General features: G+C 41.4%; 1 protein-coding gene across 4 annotated transcripts in view; it reads right to left on the bottom strand.

Moving 5' to 3' along the window:
• Nucleotides 1-23,533, bottom strand: part of PKHD1 (PKHD1 ciliary IPT domain containing fibrocystin/polyductin) — a 238,029-nt gene that overhangs the window by 88,266 nt on the left and 126,230 nt on the right. For all 4 annotated transcript variants that reach the window (XM_068183212.1, XM_068183211.1, XM_068183209.1 and 1 more), the window contains exons 48-51: nucleotides 17,318-17,495; nucleotides 16,476-16,671; nucleotides 6,609-6,674; nucleotides 4,737-4,856 (exon numbers count right to left, since the gene is read on the bottom strand). In XM_068183212.1, coding sequence (XP_068039313.1) covers nucleotides 4,737-4,856; nucleotides 6,609-6,674; nucleotides 16,476-16,671; nucleotides 17,318-17,495 — 560 coding nt within the window. The remainder of the gene's footprint in view (nucleotides 1-4,736; nucleotides 4,857-6,608; nucleotides 6,675-16,475; nucleotides 16,672-17,317; nucleotides 17,496-23,533) is intronic.

Raw genomic sequence — 23,533 nt, 5'->3', positions numbered from 1 at the left:
AGGACAGGTACAGTTCCGTGCCCTGCAGAGCTGTGGAAGGAAGGCTCAGGATGTGAGGATATGAAACAGAGAGGAGAATAAGGGGGAGATATTGTTAAAATGATATCTTTCAGAAAGAAGGGGAATCTAGTTTGTGAAATCACAGCTCAAGAATGTGGCAAAAAGCTGAAGTTGACAAAGGCCATAAGTATATTCATCAAACACAGGCTGAAACATTTTTACAAGGAAAAGAAGCAGTGCTCCCAGGCATGCCATTTATATGTCACATTTCAGTCTAGAACAGAGAGTTTTTGCTGAGCTGCACATCTTTCTAAAAATGGTTTTATAAAGGAAATGCTGACTGCTCTGTAACTGTGGCATCATGTGTGTGAGCCTTGAAACAGAGGAGTGAGAAATTCCCCCACTCAGAGATATCTCTGCAAACCTGCAGTTTCCTCCATTTAAAAGGACAACACTCTGGAGTGTGATGCTTGGGGTCTGAAGTCCTCAGAGGGTGAAATGTTTCTCTGCAGAAACAACAGAACACTCCTTTGAGGGGGGAAAAAGTATTTCTACACTTGAGGAGGAAAGCAAACAGATTCAAAGGCAACTTCCTTACAGAATACACTCATTTACCTTGTAGAGGGAGTTATCACTTAGCAGTTAAAATCATAGACTTTAGGTCACTGAGCTCAAAGGATTTACCTTCAGAGAAAGACAAACTGGAGCTGTTTTCCCACCATGAAAATATTCATATAATGGTAAGAAACCACTTTCAGCACACTACAGTTTGAGCTTGAGAACAGGGCAATATTTCATTGTACATACACTTTCTTCAGACAAAAAGCTCAGGTATGCCAGAGTCTTAATGTTCATATGTACAATACTGAGAAGGCATTAATGACTCCAGCAATGACACAAAATGCCTTTGATCAGCCACATTGCTGTATAAAACACCATAACATGCAATTGAATAGAAATCAGGCACAACAGAGGAGCTATTATATGGGATACAGTACTCCAGCATTCATCTCTTCAAACAGAAAAACTTCAAAGAAAATCAAAATCAGAAAATGAAGAACAGAGTGAATTTCACCACTGGAGAGGAAAAAAAAAAAAGGAAGATAGAAATTGCCAGAGGCTACATGATATCATATCAATACCCTTCAAAACAGCATTCCTTTGCTAGGAATTATAACACATTTTCCTTCCACCCAGAGCAGACTGCATCAGTAGTGTGCCACACTAAAAACCATAAACCAAAGCCCTGAAAATCCCAGGGTTTTGGGAAGCTAATGCCACTGCTGGCTGCTGGAATGGCATGACTAAACTCCTCTGGCTTGTTTTCCAAGGTGGTGTGGTTGCTGAAGCCTGATGCATGTGAGAGGTCCTTGTGGGATGGCTTTGGCTCTGGAGGATGAACCTCCAGGGATAAAAGCACAATCTGTGGCAGCCTGAGCTGAGGATTTCCAGATCAGGCTGGAAGATACTCATATCCACTGGGGAGACAGATAGTGATGGGAATTGTAGCAGCACACCAACACTAAAAGTCACTTTTACATGAGGAACCCACCTTTGTTGCAAGTGAAATTCATCCTTGTACTAAGTCTGTGAAGTCAATCAGGGCAAAAAAAGAAAGAACTTAGTACAGAACCCCAATTTCCAAGCTTGCTCAAATCTCCAGATGTCAAGCAGACACCACGCAAGAACACAAAAGCCTGGTTTCTAATATGTATATTTTGCTAATAGAGGCATTTTCTACCTTTTCAAACCTTCCTGAGACCAGTCCATTAGGCAGCCCTAATGTTGCAATTCTGCTTATTTTGTTAAATAAGCAAATTGAAGCCTTCAATAGCTAAATTTAGAGAGTGCCCCAGTTCTCCAGTGAACTCTAGGAACCCACATTCAGTCAAAGATTTCAACAGTGTCTGACCAAAGTCTTTCCCTTACTTCTTCACACTAGAAATGAGCACTAAGCATCTACTATTTGCTTTTATGACCCTAAAACGGATCTATTATTTGCTTTTATGACTCTAAAACTATTCTTTGGGGGCCGAAAGGACTAAGCTAGTAATGCACAGCATACGAGAAGCAAGCTCATGTCTTGGCTTTCAACCAGAAAATCATTGTAGATGGCTCCCAGAAGAGAATTTTAAGTAACCAGAAGACAGCAAAGAGTAAGACACGGCTGCATCTTGCCAGGAGTGAATCATAAAAACTTCTTTTGGTGTGCCTAGCAGCACAAAGTTTGGATGGTTTGTAGAATATTTGTTCTCATGAGAACAAACTCTCACTTTTTTGAAGCCTTCTGGAGTCATTCTGAGTTAAGCAGAGTCTGCAAAAGCCAGTGGAAAAGGCAAGAGAAACATCCATAAAATGCTACAATTAAACATACATTTTAAAATTGTTGATTTCATTTCAGATTTTGGATCCAAGCAAGGGGCTGGCTTTCTTTGAAATGAAGACTCAAACACTTTTGGCAGCAAAGCAAAGCATGCAAAATGGACAGAAAATTCATTTTGCCTAACTTAATTTTTAATGCATTTATTTGAGCAACAAATCCAGTTCCCTTATCACCTTGGTGAGGACCATGACTCTAATTTAAGACCCTGTACTCTGTTGACTCCAATGCCAGTGAATGTCTCCAAACCAGCAGGACTGAAGAGGGAGAGCAGAAATAAAATAGAGAGAGGATGACCAGAAAAGGCAGAGATGCAACAAAATAGATGGTGTGATAGACAGCTTGTGTTTGTGTTCAAGTTTGTATTCTCAGGATAAAATCAAAGGAGGATTTCAGAAAGGCACTGGAGAGGAGAATAGTTTCTGCATATCAACCAACAAACACATTTACTCTGGCAATGGGAGTGAAGAGATTTTTTGCAGAATCATAGAATCATGGAATAACCTGCATTGGAAGGGACTCATGGGAATCCCTGAGTTCAGCTCCCGGCCCTGCACAGAACAGCCCCAAGAACCCCACTGAGTGTCTCAGAGTGTGATCCAGACCCTTCCCCAGCATCATTACTCTTCTCTGGACATGCTTCAATGCCTCATCTTTGCAGGAAACACAGAAGAGTTTTATTCATCATGCACCACAAACTCATCCTTCATCTTCTACTCTCCTGATCTGATCTAAACAACAGAACTTTAAACCCTCAGCCAAATCTTTTTATTTATTAATTTGTTATTCATTGTGTAAATTTACCTCTGTGCTTATTCATATCTACACCTGACACATGATGGTGACAACTGGAATGTTCTGGTCTTACGGCAGTAATGGGCTGATATTGGTGAACTGGTCATCACAGAATCACCGAATCATTAAGGCTGGAAAAGACCTCCAAGACCATTGAGTCTAACCTGTGACTGATCCCCACCTTGTCACCCTGCCCAGAGCATTGAATGCCACCTCCAGACCTTCCTTGGACACCTCCAAGGATGGGGACTCCACCACCTCCCTGGGCAGCCCCTGCCAATGCCTGACCACCCTTTCCATTAAGAAATTCTCCCTGAACTCCAACATTATCTACTCTTTACCTCAATGTAAGTTCCCCCGAAAGTGAAGAAAATTAATATTTTTAAAAGTACAGGCTTTAGGGTTTTTTTATATTTATTAGAAAATTGAAGATTAAACTAAATATATATAGAAGGTGGATCATAATTCTTAATTTAACCTTCAATTTTATATATATGTGTGTGTGTGTGTGTGTGTGTGTATAGATGTATATATGTGGGAGAAGTTTGTGTTGGGATTTGGGCATGGAATTTCAGTCATGGTTAGGGTTTATCTTCATATAAATATATGTGTGTATATATAAATATATGAAATCTTTAATGACACAGGTCAGAGAAGCCCTAACCATGACTGAAGCCCCATGCCCAAATACCAACACAAACATTTCCTTCCACAAAAGCCATAAACCAAAACCAGGTGGGAGAGGAATAGACATGAAGCAGTGTTATCCACATTCCACATTTCCAGAAGTGGAGCTGTGGTAGGTAGAGAGACTTAACTGGTTTCAAACAAATAAGGAGACAACATCAGGTTCTAGAATATTTCAGTTATGTATCAAAAAATATTCATTGGATCATTCAATAATTACATCTGGAAAGGAACTCAGGACCTCATGTAGTCCAACTACAAAAGGAGGGTCAGCTCTTATGTAAAATGGTTATCACAAGCTTTTCTCCAGATTTTATTGCAAATTCCCTAATACATTTACTAAAATCCAGTTTTCATGCAGTAATGTTGTAAGATGAGCGGGGATTTAGATGTAACTCAAGTTGAAATACAGGCCTAAGCTAAAATATCTCAGAAGCATCCATGGCAAATGGTTTGTGAAATTGCCATTGATAAGTGGGAATTGCATCAGAAAATAAAATGGAAGGTTATGCAGAAATGTAAAATACGATCCTTGCACAAAACACAAAGAGAGATGGGTCAAGAGATGAGCTTTTTGTGAGCTGTGGTTCTTACAAGTTCTCTTCTGAATTAAGGTCCCTGTACATACTCCAGCTTGAAAGTCAGTATAAGTGCTTGTGTTCATATGTATGTGAAAATGGAAAAGAATTATCATTCTCTTCCAAAAACTACATTTTTGTACTGCAGTTTGTTTGACAAGGAACAAATATGGGGTCCTGCACACACTGGAATGGCCACCAGGGCTAAGGAACCCATATTGGAACACAAACATCAATCCCAATAGGCAGAGCCCAGCACCTCTACAGAAATTAAACACCTTTCCTTCCTCACGTACTTGGCAAGATGATGACATCTTCCCCAGGGCCTGGGATGCTGCCATTGGATCCACCCCAGCCTTTTCCCACACCATTCCATGTCTCTGGGAGTGACCATTTCAAGACAGCACAAGAAGGAACTACAAAATAGAACACATAAAGACAGGATTATCATTTTTCTGTAGCTGGAAGAATTACGGTTTCTTTGATTGTCAAGCACCTGTGACATTAACATCCTCCTTTTGTCATTGCTAACTGTTCTTTGTTATTTTCCATGTTTAAAGAAAACTGATTGATTAAATACCCAGGACATGGGAATTTCCATACTTTCCCAAAGTACAAAAAATTTAAAATAATTTGTGATCAGCACTTACAAGCTTGCTAACACCCAGAAAAGCAATTTTCCTATTCCAAGGGGTGACCAAGACCTGCCTTGGAAAAGCAGCTTGACCAAGACACATGGAAACTCTTGCTCCTTCTCCAAAATTTTATTTTTCAGGTCAATCCAAAAGAAAAATCATGAGCCTTAGGAAAATATTGGAAGAAACTGAATTCACAAAATGCACCTGATTGACTTGCACTTGTATTTTAGAGAGCTAACTACTCAGGATCCATAAATGAATTGCCCCTAGGTTTGCTGTCCCTAAGGAGAGGAAAGGAAGCTTTCAAGGGAAAATCCTGCACACTAAGTTTAGTCAATCCTAGAGTAATGCAGGCAGGGCCTCCCTCTGGAGGCCTCTGCAAGCACCTACTTCTGTCCTTCCACTGTAAAGTGAATTCTGGCATTTTTTTCCTGAGGAAAGCTTCTTTGGGGATTGAAAATATGGGCGCAAGCACATGCCAAGGTTTTAGAGGTTATACCCAGCTCAGAAATGTTGTGGTGTACAAAAAACCTCTGTTATTAGCACAGGGAAACACAGAAATTAAACCCATGTCGAATTCCTTAAGTTTGGGTCTGTCTCTCCAATCACTTGTTTGTTCTGGGAGAAACACCCTGCCAAAATGTCTCTAAACCCTTTTTCCACATAAGTGATTACTGTTAATCACAACATAGCAAGGCAGCTAATATGATGCCTTAAGTTTTAGCTTTCACATTTTTCAGATTCTGTTTTGCCTTAGTGTGAGACTCTGAACTTCATATAAAGTGTTAGCAAGTTCTCCTCACAGTTCAGTTACACAAAACAATCCTTTTGCAGCCCAAGAACCAAGGACAGCGTTGGAGCTTCAGGCCCAAAAAGTGTAAACAAAAGCAAACTGAGGAAAGCAATATGGGAGGATGGGACTTCATAACCTGAAGATGTAATTGGACAATTAACCCCAATATGTAAACGGACCACAATTTATAAAAGCATGAAAACTCATGACCTGTCATCTCTGTTGGATCCATCTTGGGTGGAGCCACAGCCAGGCTCTTATTCTGTCCAAGGTGTATCCTTTGAAGGCCTTTCAATAAATACCTACTTTATTCCTTTAACACTGTCTAGCCCCTGTTCCAGGTAGCCTCTCTAGGCAGCAATACCCAAAAATATCAAAATGTGGTGGTGTCCCTTGCTTCTTATTTTTCTGTCTGATTCAACATGAAACTGAGCAGTAATACCAGTCCATGGAGCACTAAAATACACTATAGACTTACATTCTCCATGACCTTTCTGATCTTCTGTGGTATTTCCCAGGGAAAGTTTATAGTTTTTTATACTGTGGAATCACACATTTATCTTGAGCAATGGTAGATAGGCCTCAATGAAACACCTAAATGAATACCAAGAGCCTCTATTGGCTTGATAGATGTACAAAATATGGAAGTGAAAAATAGTAATTTACTCCTGAAAAAGCCATAAAAAGAAATGGTGTGACTCCAAGACCAATGTTTTCTGACACAGACTATCACATACCTGGGATAGGTAAATCCACTCTTTCCTTCTCTTTCAGTGTGACCTGAATTAAGTCAGCTCCTGTGACTGAACACAGAGAATTTTAGGGAGTTACAGCAAGGTCTTTCAAATTAACGCCAAAAAAAATTAGTAAATCAATTTCCACACATGAATTCCGGACAACATTATACATTTCTTAGCAAAAACATTTTCTTTAAGAGCATCTATACATGTTTTCTAAGCACTTTTTGTCCTTTTTTTTTTTTTTAATGCATTGAGAAAGGATTAAACAAACACATTTTAATTTACATACGGATATGGAAGGTCTCAAGACAACTCATTAGAAACAGCTAAAAAGAAAATATTCAACAATCAGAAATTCTAGGCTGGAACTTGAATCTCATTTATCCCACTATAAATCCACAGCAGTTCCACTCACACAAGCGATATCACACCATTGAATACATAATGTATTAACTGGCTCAAACAGCGATATACAGCTTTTGTTTTGTAGTTCGGTTTTGATTTTTTTTTTTTTTTGCCCGCAAAATCTGGTATCTGAAAGAGATGCTTTAATTAGTCAGACTTTATAGACTGGAGACAGGGACCCTGTGTTTTCTGCTGTGAAAAGGGGTCAGCAGCAATTATCACAGTGGTAACCTTTGTGCCCGTGTATTGTCAGCAGGAGAAGGGCCAGAATAATGAAAATCAAAGAGGAGCAGGAGAAAGCTGCTTCAGACCCAGCTAAAATCCCACCTCCTCTTCATCTCCAGTGGCATATAAAGGCACTTCCTTTCAGTCACCAGACTGGAACAACTGTAGGCTAAAATAGAAACACTCTGACAAACAAATAAATCTCCTGTCCTCTGCCCAGCCCCTTATGGTGACCCTAAAGTGTTGTTGGAAGATTTTTTTGGGGGTAGAAGAATTGTATCAATGAAGCCATTGTCAGAACTTTCCTCAGTTCCAGAACATGCCTGGAACTTTCCTCAGTGTGCATCAACCCACCGATGGGATTTCATGCAATACTGTAATTTACTTATTTTATCTTTAAACAAGTCTCTATACTTTTAAATTGTGAAACCCATCCTTCCCTACCTCTCTCCTTTTCTCCCAGTGCAACTGAGCAAATTTAAAATAACTGAAGTTCATTAATTTTAAGTGTTCAATAAATTAGTATGAATAATCAAAAAACTTGATTCTTTCTGATAATTACTATTTGATGTCAGTTGAAAGCACTCGATTGAGTTAGCAGCATATGCTCCTATGCCAAATGAGGCTTCCATAATTAAATAGAAACTGATTCCATGAGGTTTTTCTCATGTCTGATTAATTAGTAATCAGGTGCCTCAGCCCTGTTCTTCAGTGACACCTTCTCTCCCAAAGGTAGCTGGGATCTGATCCATGTATCAGTCAAATCAATCTGCCCCAAACCATCACACAGAACTCACACTGAACAGCAGCATGCATTGAATAGCCACAAGGTGAACATTTGAGGAGAAAAAGATGACATGAAACTGCTAATTTAAAGACTCTGACACAACACTTGTGGCTTTCAGACAATACATCTGTGTGCACTTTTATGGTTATGGTGTTTTTCCTTCTCACACAGGGCAAAACAGTTGCCAAAGCTGATAAAACAGGCTTAGGAAAAACAAGAGGACCAAGCCCTGACACTAAATATACTTTTACACCTAAATATATTTTACACCTTTATATTTATACCTTTTACACCTAAATATATTTTGTGAGCTTTGTTGGGTTTCTTTGTTTTTGGGTTTTTTTTTTGCTTACTTTTGCAGACACCAGAGTGAAATAATCTAATTAAGGATGTTTGTATTTTTCAGAGAAAACTGTTCTAATTAAATCCTGAGGGGACATAAAACCTGATCAGTATGGTGCATAGACCTCATAACTGGGTTCAATCCCCTTATATGGTGAAGAAAGGAACCATTAAGATTTAATTCATTACAGAGTTTTATCATTGCCATGTCCAGAGTCAGAGCAATAATAAAAGCTTCTCATATTTGTAGTGTCATCCCACCAGAAAGCATGACAATTCAAACCATTATAAGTTATCTATACCCTTGACATGAGCATAAGAGTCAGGGACAGAATTTTCCCCAGAACCCTCCACATCCTTGTAACTTGTACAATTATTTACATCAATGGGGTGTAAAGTGCATCGGTTGTGAATCAGCAGTGTTTTGTTGCCTTTTCCCACAAATACTCCTAAAAACTGATCATGAAAGATAAAGGCCTTGGGATTAATCAAGGCTACAGTGACATAGTCCTTTTGGTAGCTTTGTTTTACTGCTGAGTACGTTATCACTGGGTTTTGCAGGACAGGAAGAGATACAGGAACTACAGACAAAGGACATCATTAGTAAACATTGAATTAAGGTGACTCTTGGCAAAATGTAGTTATAAGGCTCCAGGGTTTAGTTGTATAAAACCTTTATAAGGCTCATCAATTTTCTGCCTTATTACAGCTCCTCCTGGATGTTTGGGCTGTGGATCATAAATATAGGCCTTCTGAATGATACTGCTGGTAACTTTTCCTGGTTCAGGGCTCCTTGAGTGAACATGAAGGAGGAGAAACTCAGTCTTTTATCAGCTTTGCACTGACTCGGAATTTTGCCTGTGGATATTAGGAAGGGCTGAAACTAGGATAAATGGCTCCAATAGCCTGACTTACAAATAACAAGCAGCTCCATGCTATTTAACATCAATTGGGCTAACATCCATCACCAGAAAATCAAAACTTTTTAGAAAGCACAATCAGCAACACAGTAAGACACACCTCTAGAAACTGGAGAACCTAGGAGAGGGTGTTTGGTCATCCCCTGTGAGGATCTTCTGCAGGAGATACCAAGAAGTGTGATAGAATGAGAGCAATGAATTAGGGAGAAGAGGTGTAAAATCCATTTTATATAAATATAAATAGATAGATATAATTTTTAATTTAATTTATATATATATATATATATATATATACATACATACATACACACATATGTATGTATATAAGTCTTTGGGTTGATGGACAGAGATTCTTGCTTATAGCAGATTGGCAATTGCATGAAATTCCTCCTGCAGACATGGCATAATCAAAAAATCAAGCCTGACAGGATTATAAGGGCATATCATCATCTTATTTCTGTAACTGCTGCACTCTCTGGTTTCTCTGCTTCCAGACAGAAGGACAGGAGTTCACCCATCAGGAGAAAGTTGTTTTGTCTCTTTGTGTCTATTACAGAAATTGAGTAACTGAGGGAATGGGGCGGGGGGGTGGGTCTTAGCCTGGAGAAAAAGAGTCCCAGGGAAGATTCTATTGCTCTCTGCAACTCTATGGAGTGAGGTCGTAGCCAGGTGGGTGTTGGTCTCTCCTAGGTAATTAGCAAGAGGACAAGATGAAATGGCCTCAAACTGCACTAGGGGAGGTTCAGGTTGGGCATCAGGAAGAATTTCTTTTTGGAAAGGGAGGTTAAGCATTGCTACAGACTGCTCGGGAAGTTGGTAGAGTCACCACACCTGGAACTGTTAAAAACATTACTGGATGTGGCACTCAGTGCTCTGGTCTGGGTGACAAGGTGGGGATGGGCCACAGGCTGGACCTGGTGACCTTGAAGATCTTTTCCAATGTAAATCATTTTATGATTCTATGATTACAAGGGGCACCTCTTTGCAAAGAACTGACTTTGATTTCATGGAAGTCACTGAGCAGCCCACATCTGGTCAACTGGCCATCTGAAACAATTGATATGGGTGAGTTTTATCGGGCTGGAAGAAAAGATTAATCCCTGTACAATCAGTCCTCTGTAAAGAATTAACTCCATTCTTTATGTCTTTCACCTAGGATTCTCCTTTACCCCCAAGCAATAGGGCTGCAGAGAATATCTGTGTTTATTTATTTTCTGTATTTTAATATTAGAAACAAACATTTTTTACAGTGTTTTTCCTCCTATACAAAGCAATTATAGAAGCCCACAGAGCTTAATGGAAGTGAGATCATTCTTTAGGAATCTAGAAAAGACAATAAGTATAATCAAATTATTTTTTTTAGGAACTATGGAAATTGTAAACCTGCTTCTGACACAGCAGTAATGTGAGGTTGAGCCTCAGGCTCTCTTAACAACTCACACATGAGCAGCCTGAGCAAAGTCAGCAGAATGACCCATCTGCATAGAAGTTGTGTCTACTGAAAAATGTATTTGGGATAAATAAAAAGTTTGATAATCCTTTCAGTGATGTTTTCAATAATGTTTCTGTCCAGCACTTCAAATTTTAAAAGAAAAAAAAAGCCAAGAGAAATATGGAGGTGAAGGAAGCCAACACTTTGTTCCATTCTGGGCTGTGGATGCTGTCTATTTGGACTTCAGCAAGGCCTTTGACACTGTCTCCCACAGCATACTCCTGGAAAAGCTGGCAGCACGTGGCTTGGACAGGAGCACTCTCTGCTGGGTTAGGAACTGGCTGGATGGCCGGGCCCAGAGCGTGGTGGTGAACGGTGCTGCATCCAGCTGGCAGCCAGTCACCAGTGGTGTCCCTCAGGGGTCTGTGCTGGGACCAATTCTGTTCAATATTTTTATTGATGACATGGATGAGGGAATTGAGTCTTTCATTAGTAAATTTGCAGATGACACTAAGCTGGGAGCTTGTGTCGATTTACCGGAAGGAAGAAGGACTCTGCAGAGAGACCTGGATCAGTTGGATGGATGGGCAGAGTCCAATGGGATGAAGTTTAATAAGTCCAAGTGCCGGGTACTGCATTTTGGCCACAATAATCCCCTGCAACGTTATAGGCTGGGGATGGTGTGGCTGGACAGTGCCCAGGCGGAAAGGGACCTGGGGGGTACTGGTAGATAGTCGGCTGAATATGAGCCACCAGTGTGCCCAGGTGGCCAAGAAGGCCAACGACATCCTGGCCTGCATCAAGAATAGTGTGGCCAGCAGGAGCAGGGAGGTCATTCTTCCGCTGTACTCTGCACTGGTGAGGCCGCACCTTGAGTACTGTGTCCAGCTCTGGGCCCCTCAGTTTAAGAAGGACGTTGAGGGGCTTGAGCGCATTCAGAGGAGGGCAACGAGGCTGGTGAAGGGCTTGGAACACAAGCCACATGAGGAACGACTGAGGGAGCTGGGGCTGTTTAGCCTGGAGAAAAGGAGACTCAGAGGTGATCTTATTGCTCTCTACAACTTCCTGAAGGGTGGTTGTAGTCAGATGCGGTTGACCTCTTTCACCAGGCAGCAACTGACAGAACAAGAGGACACAGTCTCAAGCTGTGTCACGGGAAATATAGGTTGGATATTAGGAAAAAGTTTTTTACAGAAAGGGTGATAAAGTACTGGAATGGACTGCCTGGGGAGGTGGTGGCATCACCGTCCCTGGATGTGTTTAAAAAAAGACTGGATATGGCACTCAATGCCATGATCTAGTTGAGGTGCTAGGGCATGGGTTGGACTCGATGATCTTGAAGGTCTCTTCCAACCCAGACATTCTGTGAATTCTGTGAATTTTGTGAAATAAAACAGTTTAAACATTTCAAAAGTGAACTAAAAGGAAACAACATCTCTCTGGTTTTTAGCCCAGTTTTCAGTTCCAGTATTGCCCAGAGACCTTAACCAAGGAGCAGTACCACGGTGTGGCACCATATGCTGAAATTTGTAACAGGCTTAAAAAGCTCATCATGTTATTATTGCAATTTACAAAGGATATTTCTCCTAAAAAATTTCCCTCATATCCCAGTGGGACATTTCTTTCCACCACCTTTGCTACAATAAGTGTTGTGTTTGGGGTTGGTTTTTTTTGTTTTGTTTTGTTTTATTCAGCATGGTCATATCATATTTCACTCCCCTGAAATGTGGTTGAGCCACAGCCTATGAGTGTTTCAGAGTCACACCACAATTGCAGGCCCACAGTGACCTTTGAGGATCACTTCTCTTAACACATAGGGTGCCCCAGAGAAAATCAGAGTGATGCTATGAACCATGTCAAAGCAGGTCTGGTGATGTAGAAATTACTGGCACGGGATGCTTCAAGCACCCTAAGCCTCCCCTTCACCCAGAACCCAAAAAGGACATGGGGTAACCTGCCCTTCGACTCAAATTCCTTTAAAATGTTCTGAAAAGGTGATTTTTAAAGTGGCTTAGAGGCCGGTTAACAGAGTTTCATGTATGTAGGTAGCAGTGACTATCTTTGTTAATAGGATCATTGCCCATACAACAGATACATTCTCCATTACAATTATTTCTCCCCATTCAGCACCCCCTGCATTCTCCTCCAAGCCTAATTTACAGGAATTAAGCTCCCAAGCTTAATTTACAAGACTTCCAACCATCAGTGCAACTTAACTCCTTTAATCCCCTCCATACGGTCTATTTTCTTGCCTTTTGTGCTAGACAGACCTTTTTTTTTTTTTTTTTTTTTTTTTTCCCAAAGATAAACAAACACTTGCATGACGCCAGGCAGTTTCAGATGGAAGAGGGCATGCAGAAAGCCCGAGCCCAAAGCAAAACTTCTGGCCAAGGTGGCTTCATTCGGCTGCCTGCTTCGTTTGCATAACAATATCTTCTCAGTCACGGCGTTTTCCTTCCCCTTCTCCCCATTTTCTCCCCCATGCAGGCCTGAGTAAAAGGCTGTGTGAATTGAGGAGCCTGCTCATTAATGAGCTGGCATCTGATCCGTATTTACCGACGTTAATTTTTGGATGTAATGCACCCCTGTCACTTCCCCATAGTTTGCCCTAAAAGGCTTTCTGAGGGGCACAAAAGCAGAGGGTCAAAAGTGAGTTGACCCCGGCCAGAATGTACAATTATTGCAGAGAGGTGGTACACTGGCAGCTGTCGAAACCCCACCGAAGCGCTTCCAAAAGTTGGAGGATGACTAATATGCTGGAGCTCTCCCCTCCGCCCCGCCAGAGCCGCCGACTTTGGGCAGGAAGAATTATGGCCCTCCCGAGCAGCTGCAATAATTGTCTTGCCATTGTCCCCCGGCCCTCCCTCCGCCACCCCCTACAAGTGCCCATTGTGGCCGCGGAGTCAAGTGATTTTATGCTCGGGCTGATGCTGTTTGCGCCCAGCTGCCCGAGCGCTGACACACGAGCCTGGAGAGGGGGGACCCGCGTCTGCTAGACGGGGCTGCGACATACCAGACCTTTTACATAAGTCAAACAGGAACAAATGACTCTTTATCAGCCCCTTCTCCCTTTGAAGTGGCGGCTGCTTATAGGCCCTTACAGCTTTTCCTCCTTAGCCCGAGCAAACATCCTCCTTTTGATATGCTACATGCTCATTATCTCTGCCCCATTTAATGATTTTTGATTGAAGGGTGGCAGCGCAGTTGCCAAGAGGGTAGTTAAAGAGGCTCCACGCAGTCAGGACAACAAGAAAGGCTTTCCTTGTGCAGCAGCCTAAATTTGGAGTTTCTTAACAGTGTGTTCTTGTTCTTAGCAGCAGATAAGGGCTGAGCGTGAAATTCTTAATTAAGCAGTAAATAGAGAGTGGGGTGTCAGCAGATGCAGCCTGTAGCCATGGAGACCAAGTCTGTCTGATGAAGGAGGGAGCTAAGACTCAACGCCGGCCCCGGGCTCGGGCATGACTGACAGCTGAAGAATCTGACAAAGCTTGTAAAAGGGATTAATTAGTTGGCTAATTATTTCATATAGTTAAATGTAAATAAAATATTATATTAAAAAAAAAAGATTCTAAAAGAGGCAACTTGAAGAGTTGGGCAGGAAGATGTTCTGATGGCCAGATCTTCTAGCCTTGTCCTCTCTAGGTGGGTGGGTGGACTGGTGGGGTTTTAAGGCCAGAAGGGACTATTGTGGTAGCTTTCACTGACCTCCTACAGAGCATGAATCTCGCCTCATGAGGTTTCTAATAGCTTCTCGCAGAGTTGGAGCATATTTCCCTGAAAAGACAGCCAAGCATCTTGTAAGGACCCTGAGTGATGGAAAGTCCACCACATGCCATGAATCTGCTCTGCTGGCTAATTATCCTCACCCTCTCAGTCTGCACAGCAGAGGGAAGGAGAGAAATCCCACACCAAGGCCAGGAATCTGCTTTGTTTCAAACTTTTACCCTACACCGACAGCATAGATATTAGGTACCTGACACTGAATTATTGATCTCACTCCTATAAAAGTCCTCGCAGAAAATGTTCACAGCATGAATTATACATGTTAGGTGTTTTCATAAATTTCCCCTCATGTAAGTTGTATCATTGTTTCTCTCTCTATTAAAATGAGGAACCATGACAAGCTGTTCTTGTAATAAAAATCAAGATGAAAGTAAGGCAAGAGAAGGACAAGAAAGTCTCTGTGATGCAAGAGTGACATATGCCAGCCAGACCACTTTTGTCCCGGTCTTCCCAAGACTCTCGTCTCCTCTATTTTCCACAGCAGAGGCCAAGCTACAGATGCCATCCTCTGAGCTTTCCCATGCTGCTCAGACAGTGAAAATCAGGACATGCAAACTGAAATGCAGTCATCTTTTATATTTGAAGGAACAAATTTATGCTGTTAGCAAATGGAAATAATAAAACATTTTTCTTCTTTCAGTAAATACTTGACTTGATCTCTGGTAAGGCTTAGACACAACATCTACATTTATAGTAGCCAATCTACACTTGAACTGTATTTAAATAGGGCCAGGACACAGACCGAAGACCAGGACCCTAATAACCTGCATGGTTATAATGCTGGCCAAACTCCTGGCACAGCTTTGGCCTAGAGCAGGCAGACTCCCAGATGGTGACCAGTACACCAGTACAGTTTGGGATTTAGCAAGCACAGGGATCTTTTAGAATTTGAAGCCTGGGTACATCCAGCTCATTTTTAGAGCTAAAATGTTAAACACAATCTATGCTGTGGCAGCTGCTGAAGGACCAGAGGTGGACACAGGGAGTGTGATCCGCAGACTGAGGTTAAGTTTTGGGCTTCCCCAGTTCTCCACAAATGTGATTTTCCACACTGGTTGATTTTCACTGCTGCCAGACCAAGCTCAGTGGATCGCCTGCCCTCATTCCAGGCATGTCTTCCTCTCCACTGTCACAATGATTGTTCTAAAGGTATCCTACATGAGAAAGCCATTTGCATGCCATCTCAGCAGTGCAAAATCAAGGGAAATTCATTAAATTTAATGGAACAGAAGAGAAAAATAATGTGTTAAAATGAAAATCATCATCTTTACTTTCCTGGTATACAGCATGAAGGAGAAGCTAATCTTCTCAAAGGCACCAAAATATATTTGTGATTTCTAGTTCTGCTGCTATAAATAAAGGCAACAATCATTACCTTGCCTTTGACATATAGAGCTTGGATATTTATAAAATTATTTATTTGAGAATGGGAATTATTGAAAATGTCCATTTCTTAAAAAAAAAAATTATTTCCACCACACTCCATGATGTCATGTACAAAGTCACATAGGCGAAGGTTTAAGATGTCTTTGGAAGTTTTCAGCCCTAGAAGAAATTCTTTCCCAGTAATCTTCCTGCCTTCAGTGGCCTCAGCCTAGCAAGATGACCACATTTTATTGACACCTGTGATGTAGGACCAGCTGACAGCAGAGGTCATTAGTGGAATTTAACACCTTTACCACTCAAAAAAAAGCTGATTCAAGTACAACTGATGCTACATCACCCACTATTTATGGCACATTCCTTTTGTTGCTAGGTCAGGCATCAGATAGATCAGTTAGGGTTGGACTTGATGTGCACTGACCCATTTGATCAGCATTTTGAAGGACTTCTCACTTATTGAAAGGGCATTGAAAGCTGGCCTTGCATAGATTTGGGGTTTAAATTATTGGGGATTAAATTAACAAGACCCCTGCTCTGTCACCATTCTTGATCACAAATGTGGATTGCAACCCCCACACTGGACTTACCCAGATAGGTGAACGTCCCCAGCTTGCTGTCAAGATGCCAATCACAGCTCCTGTGGTGTCCATATGAAGGTACCAACTGCTGTGACTGTCCTCTCCTTGTCCCACAGGACACCACAGCCTCAAGATGGGCAGGAAGATCCTTGTGTTCCACCAGCAGGTAATTCCCCGTCTTGAAATTGCTAAATGTCACTGAATACTAGAGAAGAGGGGACCAAAATAAACATGTCTGAGTCTGTGATTAGAACTCCATGGAGTGCAGCATAAAGGAGTAAGGAGGGTGGTGCTCCTGACAGGCAATATGTGTTGAAAACAGGAAAAGAGATGCAAAACTAAGCAGGAGGTGATGGTAAATGAAGAAAAAAATCAACTCCCCTCATCACCTTTGAAAGGTGAGGAGGATCAATGTCTTCTGAAAACTGTGCTTCAACATGTCTTAAGGCAGTAAAAATCCTGTTGGTTCCTAAGCACCACACTGAACTTTCCCCTAAGAGATCCAAAATCATCAAGTGTCCATGGCCAGGTGGGACAGGGCTTGGAGAAACCTGATCTAGTGGAAAGTGTCCCTGCCTATGGCAGGGGTTAGAACTGGATGAGCTTTAAGGTCCTTTCCAACCCAAACCTTTCCATGATTCCATGACCTTCCTGCTCCAGGTGACTACTGAGAACTTATCTAAGAGATAAGAGAGAGCTTATCAGTCATCTTATCTAAGCCTATAAATACAGAGAGACTTTCTCAGTGCAAGTAACTCTATTTTTTTTTTCTCTCTGTTCATCCAAAGAGATGAAAGCATGATTATCTCTTCCAGATATAAATTTGAAATTATAAAACCTTTCCATGTTACCTGGAGCTGTTTGCTGACCAAAGGGTTGTCAAATGTCAATGTGTAAGTCTCTTTATCCAAGAGAAGAACCATCCAGCCATACAGGTTTGATAAAGTATCAGGGACATAATTGACTGTGTTTGACTTATTCCTACTGTCAGTCACAGTTAAATTATAGGGAATGTCTGGAGCCTCTTTTCTGCAGGAAAAGAAAAAAAAGTAATTACATTTTTACATTGAACTCTGTCATTCTGCAACCTGCACGGTTCTATTTTTATTTGAATTACAGCAGCTGTGTTGGATCTCCCCTAGAATGTGTCTCTCTTCTTATAAAGAATTTTTGTAATTCTTTATAAATGCCATAAGAAACAATATTTTGCCCCAAGTGCTGTAAAAAAAGAAAAAGAGAGATGCAGCACATAGGAGTAAAAGAAGAGGAAAAGAGTAGAGCAGGGGCAACAGCCAGGGTACCAACTTCTACATTGCCAGAGTATTTTCCCTCCACCAGACTCATGGGCTTCAGGTCCAACTGTTAGGATCTTCATGAAATTTGGTGGAGTCTTCTTATTAGCCTCAGCCCAGGCTGGGTGGGGCTTGGAGTAACCTGGTCTGGTGGAAAGTGTCCCTGCCCATGGCAGGGGATTGGAATGAGGTGATATTTAGGGTGCCTTCCAACCCAAACCATTCTGTGATTCTGTGATTATTCACTCCCATCTGAGTGGTCAAAAGTTTCAAAAAAATTCCTGTGTAATTCAAAGAGCTGGTCTCTGCCTGCAGTCAAAGCTGGGGCTGCTGAGGGCTGATTAAATTCTTCACAAAATGGGTGAACTTTTAGTACAGCAGTCCTTCTGAGCATCCAAATGAGAACTCAACCCCCTTTTTCACTAGAACTTGGCACTCCTAAATTCTGACCAGTCTAGTGAGGAGAAAAAACCCTTACTGAACAGATCAATATTAGCTCTGATATCATGAGGAGTCATAAACCCTTTAGATTTAAGGTTGTAGTAGATTCCTCTCAGTTTTGGTATTTGAGCTGACAATAAGCTTTAAAAATCCCCTCTTTTAAGCATCCCTTGAATATTTTTTCTCAATATTTGAAGCATTATCTTACAACTACACATCTCAGCATATTATCTAACCTCTCAGACTGGATATGGCTTACTAACCCAAGACAGTGCTAAAACTCGTGTCATCATGCAATTTGCCTCTATTTGCAATTTTTGGTTGGTTTGTTGCTTTTTTTTTTTATCCAAGTGCTTTGGAGATTATGCAAAATCACCACAGCAGTCATGCCAGATATATTTTTCTTTTCTCTTTTAAAATCAGTTCAGGGATTTTTAATTTTTTGGTTGTTGCTGTTGTTATTCTAGTGTCTGTCACTTTGTCAAAGCGCTTTCTGGTTACCCAGAAACATTCAGCTGAGAAACAGCAGTGGCAAAGCAAAGTGTGAATCAGCAAAGAATCACTCAACCAGAAGATATTGGCAGACCAATGAAACTGGAAGGAGTTTATAAGGCTTAAACAGCTTTTGTACCACTAATAAACCTCCTGTTATGGGCATTAACTGGACCAGGATATTAGGCTGCTAATTAAGCAAATAAATGACAACAAGCACATTATTGCCACAGCTATCAGCACCTGCACAGGTATTCTAGAAGCAGAAGAACACCACACATAATGCAAAATTCTCTTGCACATCAGAAGGAGCCTTATTGAGTTGCAAAGATGCCCAATGTCACAGCAAGTGAGACACTCAGACCCATCCTCTCTGCAGCATAAATTCACATGGTTTTACTCTTTATTTATTTTAATTTTCATCACCAGAGGATTCTGAAGATAACAGCTTGAATCACTTTTACTGGGGGACTCTCCCCAGTACTTCCAGGAGAAGTAAAGACAGGGAAGAGAGCTTGGAAAGAAGAATCCTTCTGGGATACAAGCCTAACCTGTTAGAAAGTTATGTGGCAATTCCACACCAGCCATGTAGATCCAACAGCTAGTGAATGGAAATGTGAATTCACTGACTAGTGAATTAGCTGTGAATCCATTTATGTTGGAGACCAATATTTAGAAGACACCAAAAATATCTTAAACTGCATAGGGAACTTCCAGATGGCTACAGTGAAGTGAAATATATATTTTACTGTGTGTCTACTTATAACAGACAAGTTATAGAATCATAGAATCATTTAAGTTTGAAAAGACCTCTGAGATCATCGAGTCCAACCATTAGCCCAACACTGCCAAGGCCACCTCTAAACCATGTCCCAAAATGCCACATTTACATATGTTTTTAATCCTTCTAGGCATGGAGACTAAACTCTATTTTTAGAGAGTTATGAGCACCACTGCCCATTTCAATGCCTGACCTCCTTTTCCATGAGGAAATTCTTTCTAATATTCAATCTAAACCTCTCCTGGTGCATCTTAGGGCCATGCACTCTTGCCCTGTGCATTGTTCCCTATGAGCAAAGCTTGAGCACACCTCCACACTCCGTTCCCAACTGTCCCCTCCTGTCAGGGAGTTGTGCAGAGCCAGAAAATCCCCCCTGAGCCTCCTTTTCTCCAGGCTGAGCCCCTTTCCCAGCTCCCTCAGCTGCTCCTGGGGCTCCAGCCCCTTCCCAAATTCTGTTCCCTTCCTCGGACATGCTCCAGGCCCTCAATGTCCCTCTTGTCATGAGGGTCCCAGAGCTGCCCCCAAGGCTGGAGGTGTACCAGCAGTGCCAGCACAGGGGACAGGCATTGTCCTGTTCCTGCTGCACCAGTGTTAGGACAGCCCAAGTGCCATTGGCCTCTTGCTCATCTGGGCACACCTGACTCATGTCCAGCTGAAAGTCTGTTCATGACCCAGGGAGGAAAAGGAGCAGGAGATACCTTATGGCCTGGAATCTCTAGGGTTTTCTTGACCTGGAATGTTGTGTCCTTGTGTTTTACATGTGTTGCTTGAGGTGTTGCCACCCATAAATTAATTTCCAACTCCTGACAGGCTGCCCACAACCAAACCAAAAATTTGGAGAACCTAGAAAGCTTCTCAGCTCAGTGTACAAGTTAACTGGTGCAAGGACACAATAAGCCTGAGATACATCCCCTTGAAAGGATGTCAGTGTGTTGTTTCTTCACCTCCATGCCAAAAAGGCACCAAAATGGAAGCACCCTACTAAATGGAATTACCAGCCACAATTAGCACCATTTCCATTTGCCCTAAATAGCCAGTGATTTCACTGTGCCCTAAATAGCCACCAATCTACCTCTCTTTAATGCTAATGAAGTAGAAGAGCACTGGCACACAGGAGTGCTTCTAATTCAGAGGATCTGAGGGAGCCTGCACGCATCATTAACGTGGAGAGCTTCATTATCAGAGGAGAGCAGTTCCCCTGAACTTCTCCTGGCTTTATTTGAAAGAAACTAGGAGTCAATGGTCTTAATGCAAAATTAACCCTCCCTTTAAACTGCTGGAAGCCTTTACAAACTGTAAGGGGGAAAAAAAGGATGACTCATTGTAAAGGCTGTATTTTTATATCGAAGCAGGTTTCAATTAAGGAGCAATTTGCTTTAGAAATATGGCAGGATTACAGGATAGGGCTTTACAGTCTGAGCCACAATTCACCAATTGTGACTGTATAAACTGTTATATAATTTAGCTCAAATGCATTGTGCAGAACTGCTCGACAGATATGGGCCACAAAGGATTTGTTAAACCAATCAACAACATGGAGTAGAACAAATATTAACTCTCTTGTTTATGTTTACCATTAACTTATTTATCCTAAGGGTCCATATCTGTGTGTATGAAGGCAGGCACTCTGTTTAGCTCTAAATGCTTTCTGTTTGTGTAATAATCCATTATGATTATCCCTCTTCAAAAACAGGAAACAATTTAGCATTGAACTTCAAATGGGACACCAAATGTTTATATCAAGAGTCCATGTTTATTGTTGGCCAAAGGGAGGCTAATTCTAAATTATAACCATATCAAACACTTTACAGGTTTAATCTTGGGCCCCAGACCAGTTCACTTTATTTTAACTGCCAAGAACTAAGAATTTTCATCTGTTTTCAGTAAATGTGTGTATCTTTGTTGAGATACCAAGCTCATTATTCAAATCTGTCTTTTATTATGAATCCTTAGTAGCAGAATTTTTTTTTCATGCATGAGTCTTTTAGGAAATAACCACATCTTTGACCCTGATCCTAAGTCACCACCACAGGCTGAATTTTAAGTAAAAGAAGAATTTAGATGGTTTCCCAGGAATAGAAAGGGTGGTGACTGACAAGCCAAGATGGATTCATTCAGAGTAGAATTTCAGTTTGCTACACCTGACTTCCAAAATGCCCTGTGTTCTTAAAACATTTCCCCAGATGCTACAGTTTGCAAGGTGATGCTTTCGGGAAAACTAAAATCAGACCAAAATCCTGAGCTGGAAAGTGGTTGGTAAACAAATGGTTCAAATGTCTGCAGTGTGAGCATAGCAAAGACCAGAGGAGGACTTCTTGGTTGCTCTGCTTTTCCTACATCAGGTGGAGCTCTGAAGAGTCCCTGGAAATGTCCAGTGCCAGGTTGGATGGGGCTTGGAACAACCTGCAGTAGTGGAAGTTATCCCTGCCCATAGCAAGGGGTGGAATGAAATGATCTTGAAGGTCCCTTCTAACCCAAACCGTGCTGTGATTTTAGGATCAATATGTTGGTTATTACAGGGAGTCCCAGCTGATGCACCTGGCTCATAAGAGCCATCCAATGGACTTGCCAGATTTCTCCTTGCCAGAAAAGAAAGCTTAGGGCCAGCAAACGTTGCCTCAATGTTAAATTTATCTCCTTGCACTTAGAAATACCTCAGATGATGATCAAGCTAAGGGATAAGGCTTAAAGAAATATCTTGTCTTGCATACTTATAACACCATGCAATATCTGGCTTTGCTGCCCATAACCCTGACTGCAGGGTGAATGGAAAGGTGTCCTCCACTGGGAAACAAATTTTGCTTGGTAGGATGTCTGAAATGCCAGAAATGCAGCAGAGTAAAAGCTAAATCTCTAAAGCTGAGCTGATGAGTTGGTAATTGAACAGTCAATAATTTAATATTTGCCTTCCATGCTACATCACAGAGGATGGGTTAGGGGGACAAGTGACTGTGTAAGCTGCTCCCTGTGTGGGTAAAATCATGTACATGGGGAGGACACATGGCCAGAGAGTGACTGAGGACATTGAGAGAAGAATCATGGTTGTCAGGGTGTTTCACAGCAGGGAGACATTCAGCTGAGTACCGAACGTCAACTGAGTACAAACCACAGAGAGTAAATATCAAAGGAAAAGCAAAACTAGAGTAACCATCTGAATTCTCTTCACAATTCAAACACACAGAGGCAGGGGGATACCAACCCATCAGCAGTGGCTGGGTTTGCAGCAGAAATGCATCACACAGAGGGGGTGTTAGAGCTGATTTAGGAATGAAACCTAAAATGTTAATCTTTTGCTCTGCATCACAAGAGGAAGACAATAAAAGGCTTGAACTACAAGACTGGTGCTGAGCAAGTCCAAGGCTTCCCCAGTGAGAAAAGGAAAGAAAATTAGAGGAACTAAGAGGGAAACTCCCTTTTGGCAGGCGCAGCCACCAAGTGTTTGGAGTCCCTTTCGCCGCAAGGTGCTGCCAGGCTGCAGATTATTCTAATGCTCTCCTCTTGTAAAAATTATGCATAATGTGAAGAAACTTTGAAAGTCACTTAATCATGTTATGACAATTTTTTAATGAAAATTTGTTTTAATATTAATAGAGATTCATAGTTTCATGATAATATGGGTAGCGGTGGCATTTGGAGCAGCCGTTCCTAGCCTGCAGCCATGCTGTGCTGTGCCATAGCATAAGCTGTGCTTCAGACTACTCAATAACTTTCTCACATATAAATTTATAAAGACTTTTATAAGCTCCAATTACATTTTTAAAAGACATAAAGCCCCTCTTTAAAGTGTGCTTACGTGACACATTAGTTTAACTTTCAACTGGACTTTGTGAAGAAGGGTTTTGTTACAGCACTGCTAGCTTGGAAATGGATCCCCATTTCCCTGGAAGTTGTTAAGTGAAGTAGTTCAGGACAGAGAGTCACAAAATGTTAAAGATAGTAATTCTCCTTTTCAGAAAAGAGCTTCCATACTTTTTCTCTAACAAAACACTCTTTTTCTCCCAAACACATAGTTTATTTTGGGGAAAAGTGTCAATACAACACACGCATCCTGGTAAATTAAA

The sequence above is a fragment of the Anomalospiza imberbis genome, chromosome 3, assembly GCF_031753505.1.
Source record: "Anomalospiza imberbis isolate Cuckoo-Finch-1a 21T00152 chromosome 3, ASM3175350v1, whole genome shotgun sequence".
NCBI lineage: Eukaryota > Metazoa > Chordata > Aves > Passeriformes > Viduidae > Anomalospiza > Anomalospiza imberbis.
Note: the sequence above shows the minus strand (reverse complement) of the source record. Positions and strands in the feature narration are given on the sequence as shown.